The 7,247-nt window shown below is 51.0% G+C and overlaps 1 protein-coding gene across 1 annotated transcript in view; it reads left to right on the top strand.

Moving 5' to 3' along the window:
• The window catches only part of ccnd1 (cyclin D1), a 3,302-nt gene extending 14 nt beyond the window's left edge, over positions 1–3,288 (top strand). Inside the window, exons 1-5 of the mRNA XM_068311879.1 lie at positions 1–438; positions 1,657–1,872; positions 2,327–2,486; positions 2,817–2,965; positions 3,041–3,288. The exon at positions 1–438 is cut by the window's left edge and continues 14 nt beyond it. Coding sequence (XP_068167980.1) covers positions 241–438; positions 1,657–1,872; positions 2,327–2,486; positions 2,817–2,965; positions 3,041–3,196 — 879 coding nt within the window. The 5' untranslated portion in view covers positions 1–240 and the 3' untranslated portion in view covers positions 3,197–3,288. The remainder of the gene's footprint in view (positions 439–1,656; positions 1,873–2,326; positions 2,487–2,816; positions 2,966–3,040) is intronic.
• Positions 3,289–7,247: the final 3,959 nt, after the last annotated feature.

Genomic DNA, 7,247 nt, shown 5'->3' with positions numbered 1-7,247 from the left:
GGGGGGAAACTCTCTGCTCCTCAGAGGGCTCGCGCACACCGGAGGAGCGACAGCATGCGGAAGCAGCAGCAGCAGCAGCAGCGCGCGGCCAGCAGCACGCAGTGAGCGAACCGAACCGGAACGCGGCCCTGAAGGCGTCCGCCGGCGAGCGGGGGCGAGCGGGGGCGAGCGGCGAACGTTTACCGGTGGCCGGGGGGAACCGCGGGACTCGAGCGGGAGCTCCACCGGACCGGGGCCGCCATGGAGGACCAGCTGCTCTGCTGCGAGGGGGACTCCATCCGGAGAGCCCACCAGGACGCGAACCTGCTGACCGAGCGCGTCCTGCGCGCCATGCTGCGCGCCGAGGACAACTACCAGCCGGCCCCCAACTACTTCAAGTGCGTCCAGAGGGACATCGTCCCCAAGATGAGGAAGATCGTCGCCACCTGGATGTTGGAGGTGGGTTCGAAGACCCCCACTCCCCTACCCCCCCTTGTCCGACTTGCGAACTTGGAAGTCGGGGAGTTCGGTTCCATCTATGACGAAGCCCGTCCTTCATGGAAGACTCTCCTGGGTGGTCAGGGTGGGTGTCCGCGGCGGATCGGACCCCACTGCCCATCAGGAGGGTTTTAGTTCGATCCCCTTTCTCTTGTTTTTTGGGGGTTTTATTAAAATAGAAGCAGAAATAACCCAGATTAGAGGTGGTGTACACGTATGCAGTCGAGCCCCGCCATGGCGCGCCATCTTTGTTGTGTTTCCTCCTTGCACGGATTTTAATGCCGTTAAAAATCGGTATCGTCTCCAGAGATGACAGTGAGCGGGTCGAACGGGGCCGGAACCCATCTCCAGGTCCCGACAGTCCGGATCGGACACCGGCAGCTGGCGGGACTGGAACCGAGCGGTGAAGTTGGGTCCGCTTCGGTTCCAGTCCAGCCCCGCCGTGAAGGTCGCCAACTTTAACCGGGTTAAAAAGTACCAACCCGGCCCGGGAGAGCCCCCAGGACGGTCGGGTTCGATAGCAGAGACCTTCCCCGATATTATTGTGCATTTATTTGTTGAATTGTGTACGTTTTTCTATTTTTAATTAATTTGTGAAGTCGCGCGTCGTGGAGGCTCTCTCCCCCCCCCGCAGCAACACGTGAACGAACCCCCGCGCCAGAAATCATTTTTTTATAAACCCCCCCGCGTTACAATTCGATGTTTTCCACCCTCATCCGATGAGGCATGAGATGAGGATCATTTACATGTGATTTTTACCCACCCTGATAATTTTTAAATATTTCTAAATATTTTTTGAAAAGATGACGAAGTTGAAAATTGGGGGGGGGGGGGTGAAACTTGCGCGGACGCCACCTTTGTGTCTCCGTCAGAACTGTCTGCAAACTCATTCCCGACTGATTTCCATTACGGCGACGGTTCAACTGCTTTAACGGACGCGTCGAACATCCGTTTGCGATTCTGGAGATGTTAGAAATTAGAAATTAGAATTTAACTCAGTGCCAGGCCAAATATTTCATCTCCAAACTTCATGACCTACTGAAACCCACCCAAACTGTCCCTCCTCTATTATATTTGTGCGTGGGGCTCAGACAGCTGTGGATCAACATGTTAAAGGGGGGGGGGGCCCACTGAACTTTTTACATAAAGCATAGCTAAAGTCCTATTCTTGACTCCCAGGTGTGCGAGGAGCAGAAATGCGAGGAGGAGGTCTTCCCGCTGGCCATGAACTACCTGGACCGCTTCCTGTCGGTGGAGGACACTAGGAAGACACGTCTCCAGCTTTTGGGGGCCGCCTGCATGTTCCTGGCCTCCAAGATGAAGGAGACCGTCCCCCTGACGGCGGAGAAGCTCTGCATCTACACAGACAACTCCATCCAGCTTGGGGAACTGCTGGTAGGTTGTGAGACGGGGTGGTGGTGGGAGGTGGGGGGGGGTTGCATAACAAAGGCCTGCAATAGGCCCACATGAGGAGCGTGTTTGGAGGCCACGCCATCAGAATCCGGGCGGTGTCTGGGTTCGTTTGGTTCCATGTTTTTGTGACGTTGGGGGGGGGTGGAGGGCGTGTGGTGTGGGAACGTCACGCGTGTGTGTGGACGGGAGGAAACGTTAAAAGTTTCTCTGAATGGCTGCCTGTGACTCCCATAAGGAGGAGAAGGCCTCTCTGATTTCATGAATGGTCGCCCTTGCTTGCCAAGAACACGCTAGAGTCACAGTGACCCCTAGTGGCGAGGAGACGGAACTGCAGCCTTGACAGAAAATACCTAAAATCAGCTGTAGGCTTCAGGCAGGACAGGCCTGTCGCTGTCTCTGGTGTTGATTGCTCTGGTCTGCTCTGCTTTGTCCACAGCAAATGGAGCTGCTGGTTCTCAACAAGCTGAAGTGGGATCTGGCTTCAGTCACGCCACACGACTTCATCGAGCACTTCCTGTCCAAGCTGGAGATCCACCCGTCCACCAAGCAGATCCTCAGGAAACACGCCCAGACCTTTGTGGCGCTTTGTGCGACAGGTGGGGGCTTCACGAGACGTTCACTGACGTCCGTTCACATTTATATATATCCAGTAAGGCTTATATATGAAAGAAGTTTTAAAATAGGCAATACATTGATGGTGCGCCTTATAGTCCAGAAAATACTGCAGATCTAAATGTAAATCCCTGGAATTTAAAGTAATTCAATCCTAAAAGTCTGGAACTGATCAAATGTTAACCAGGAAGCTGCTGTCTTTCTCTGTTGCATTGTTTCTTTTTAAGAAGGTAGTCATGTGACCGAAGCAAGCATCTCGAAAAGTATCAAGAGTGACTAATAGAGTGTCTCACTCTTGTCTTTTGTCTCCACAGACGTGAACTTCATCGCCAGCCCCCCCTCCATGGTGGCGGCAGGCAGCGTGGTCGCCGCCGTTGAGGGTCTGTACCTGAAGACCCCCGACGCCTCCCTTTCCTCCCAGAACCTCACCAACTTCCTGTCGCAGATCATCCGCAGCGACCCGGTAAGGCAAGACGTGCCGGCGCCACATGCAGGTATCCTGTTAGCGGCGTTAGCTGACGGCTGGCTGTGCTTGCAGGACTGCTTGCGGGCGTGTCAGGAGCAGATCGAGTCCCTGCTGGAGTCCAGCCTGAGGCAGGCCCAGCGGCACGGCGTCGCCACGGAAACCAAACGCGTGGACGAGGACGTGGACCCGTCCTGCACCCCCACGGACGTGCGAGACATCAACATCTGAGACGGCGGACCGCTTGTTGCACGAGGATGCCTGACGCACGACGGACGGATGGACGGAGGGTTTTCTGATGGGTTCCCGCCCCCCCCCCCCCCCCCCCCCCAGCCTACCCAGCAACAACCCCCCCATCAGTCATGTTTCCTGCCCCGCCTCTCCCATCCTGGGAAGATGAACTAGAGAACAGAAACTGAGGCCGGTGGCCCCGGTGGAGCCGAGGCAGCGGCGCACATATTTAGGACATTCAGTTTTTTATACCCTAAAATATTATTCTAGGAATCTTAAAATTACTCCAGACTCAACCGGCCTACTAGAACGTCCCAAAGCATCATGGGTAGTGGGTTCACCGCGTCTGTCTTCAGGGCTGCGACTGAAACCTGACTGTTAGCAGAAGCTCCCTCTCGTCCCGGCGCCTGTGCCTCCCCTTGCTGTGCAGACATTTGTTTATCTCTAATCGCTTCTGTTTAGTCACTTTATGATGTGAACCCTTCACCCCCATCAGCCGGTCTACGCCTCTCCTGCAGGCTCCGCCCTAAACCACCTGGGACGGCGACGTTGGGCGTCTCGTTCGTTCGATTGAACTCGTTTATGGGATCTGAAGCGAGGCACGGCTGTCGTCTTCTTCCGCCGTACTTCAGCCGAGCTCAGACTGCAGGTTGGTTCTGAAGCGCCCACATCGCTCGTCTGGAGGCGTGACCAATGGAGAGTCTGGAGGGGCCGGGGTCGCCTCTGGACCCCCTGCAGGCTGGGCCCGGCTCCAACAAGTCCGGCTCCAACAAGTCCGGCTCCAACAAGTCCGGCTCCAACAAGTCCGGCTCCAACAAGTCCGGCTCCAACAAGTCCGGCTAAACTCAAACTGGCATTCTGGATTGGCGCCGCCGGGCCTCTGGAGGCATCAGTGACGTGTTGGTGAAATTTGGACAGAGATTCGGGTCTCCATGAAGCATCAAAACTTGGACCCCCCCCCTCAATTCTGCCCCTATTCTGGGAGGGGGGGGGGGGGCAGCCCGACAGGACTGAAAGCTGTTTAACGCTGCCTTCCAAAAAAACCAGTTTCAGTTGAGCTGGCTCCTCCGGCGTCGAGGAAAAGTGACGTCCAGAAGCGTCAAGTCCCACATGGATTCTGGGAGGGAGGGGGTGGAGCTGCAACAAAGGGAGGGTGTTGGGGGGGGGGGGGTGGAGACAGACATGATTTTGCACAAAGCTAAAGACGCGATCTGCGTTTGTTGGGAGCTTGCCTGAAAGCGTGGAGTAAAGCCGGCAAGAGCACAGAGGGTTTGGAGAGAGGCTGAACGGGAGGGAGGGGGGACGGCGTCTCAATGCTGTAGGGTTCCAGCGCTGGGGGGGGGGGTATGATTGTACATTACCTATAGAGAGTAGGAGAGAACCACTCCTTGTATTTTGCTGCTATAGAAAATAAATCCCAGCTCCATCTTTAAGGAAAGACGACAGAAAAACGTAATGAATTAAAAACTTTCCTCTCCTTTGCTGCTACATGTTGGTTTTATTTTTTTATATACACATAAATGTCATCTATAGTGTCATTCTAGCGTTGAATTTTCTTATAGAAAATTGTGTTTGACCGCCTCGTGTGGTTTTTGATGTAGACTCTGTGATCGCTTCTGTTTATTATTCCATCAGATGATTTTTTTTTTTCCAGACTATTCCAAAAAAAAAACACAAAAAAAAACCACATAAAATGAGTTGCTGTACTGAAACGCTTTTACCCACAATACCTCAGTGACAGTCCAGATCTCTAACACTATCCCACCGGTGGGGTCTGAATGGATTTATGGGAATTTTAAAACTCTTGAGTGTTAACATGTCTCTCTGAAAGGGACTTGACCCCCACCCCCCTCCCCTTTTTATATTTATAAAGTCAAGCTTTTTGCTCCGGCGTCAAACCGATCTGACCTGAGTTGTAAATACTGTTAAGCCATAGACTCTGTTTCTATCAACCCACTCATTCCACGCTTCCTGGACTTCCTGTATTCATGTGTGCACTTCACAATAAAAGCCTCAGTTAGCTGGATCTGGTGGAGCGTCTGTTTTTGTCCCCGGTGGCGATGAAGGACGCCGGCGTCCGTCTAGCGTTCCCGTAGGTCTGGTTCCTCATCGCGTCGTCCTCCAACCGGCGGGTCCATGTCGTTCCACTCAGTCTCCACAGGATGCAGTTAAAACTACTTCCTGTGAGCTGAGGTGGGAGGACAGGACGGTGGACAGTTGTCTAGTTCTCAAACGAATTTAACATAAAATCGAGTTAATCCAACACAAAGTGAGAAGATGGGTTTGTCGCTCCTGTCTGGCTCACAGCGCCCCCTACTGGAGGACTAACAACCTGTTGCTCGTCTTTGGACGCTGCCCTGAAACTATCAATCTGGCTTTTTATCATCGCAGAAACGTTCCTGGCATTTGTTTTTTTTGTCTCTCAGACACACGGAGACGACTTCACATGCTTCATGTCTTCATGTTTCCATAGCAACAGCAGCCTTTTACCAGCTGGACAAACATCTATCAGATATCTCCATGTCAAGAACCCACGTCCAACGCTTTTTATCCCTCATCAGTTCCAGGGGCCCATCTCAAGGGGCAGAGCATTAGCAGACGGCCCCGAGGTTCTAACCTCGTGTTGATGAGTCTTACCGGGTTTTTGCTCCGCCCGCTCACCTTGAAGTCCCGCCCACATCTGTCTTCATGATGCTTTTTTGAAAACAACCATCAGTCACTCCAAACGTCTTAAGATCTTTCAATTCATTCCTCAGACATCACCCATTAGCTTTTAGCACATGCAGATATTTTTATTTTTAATTTTGTATACTGTTATAATCCCCGAAGGGAAATTAAGAATGCCTACATTTCTGCCAAATTCCACTTTGTCACATTCCAACCCTGAAAAAAATAGAAAGTCTCATCTCTGGATATAATCTGGATATAAAACTTTCAGAAAATGGTGCCCGAGCTTGAAAAATGCTTATTTCACATTTGAAATGTTGTATATGGTGTGAAATGAAAATATTTCCAGGGTCTAGTCTGAACACATTCCATGGAACAACCCAAACACTGACAGACCAGCTGCTCATCATCACCCTTCTCATTTCCCTCTCATGTCTGAATCCTAATGGAACCAATTCATCGAGATTTTTATCAACTCTTTTTGATTTTATTGGTGATTTTTATTTTATTTTATGGTGAACAAAAAGCATCACTATTAGCTAACATTCCTCCACAGACTTTAACACAAGCATTGATTCCTTTTCCAGCACTAAACTTTCAATCAGTAAACGTATTGATCGCTTTAAAGATGTGATAATGACATCAGACACGTCTGTCCAGAGCAGCAGAGCTACAGACGCTGGTGGACGGGGCTGACAATCAGAAAATATAAATCAGGAAAATCAGATGAATAACTTTCACGATAGATAAATTGCATGTTTCTCCCTCGTTGTAAGATAAGCAGTGTGTGTGTGTGTGTGTGTGTGTGTGTATGTGTGTGTGTGTGTGTGCTGAGGGTCTTTGTCTGCTGCTGGTTAAGCTGGCGCTGGCAGGCCTGTGGGAAAGGATTAGTCTTTCACGCCTTTTCCTCCAAACTGAAGCCCCATCAAAGACATTCCTTGCATAACAAATCAATGAGTACAGTCACACACACACACACACACACAAACACACACACACACGCATTCATTACATTTAAGTTGCCAACAGATTTAGGCTGGCGGCAGGGAGCGTGCTTGATGTGAGAGGTCGGAGGTCGGATGATCTTTGTTTAGACGTATCGCTCCACATAATAAAGTTCAGATGATTGAAATAATGTGAAAACGGGGGTTAAAGATAACGTCCTTCTGGCTCAGAGGACTCACACACACACACACACACACACACATAAACACACACACCAGCTTCCGGACGATCCAACTGCATATATGAATTAGAAACTAAACTTGACTGTCGACTTTAGAACCAACCACTTCAGTTTTGCTCAGTCAAGCTGAACGGGTGACAACACGATATAAGATTATACCGACATGCGAGATATTGGAGATACGAATTATTAGAGATA

This window comes from Antennarius striatus, chromosome 1, assembly GCF_040054535.1.
Source record: "Antennarius striatus isolate MH-2024 chromosome 1, ASM4005453v1, whole genome shotgun sequence".
NCBI classification, from domain to species: domain Eukaryota; kingdom Metazoa; phylum Chordata; class Actinopteri; order Lophiiformes; family Antennariidae; genus Antennarius; species Antennarius striatus.
Note: the sequence above shows the minus strand (reverse complement) of the source record. Positions and strands in the feature narration are given on the sequence as shown.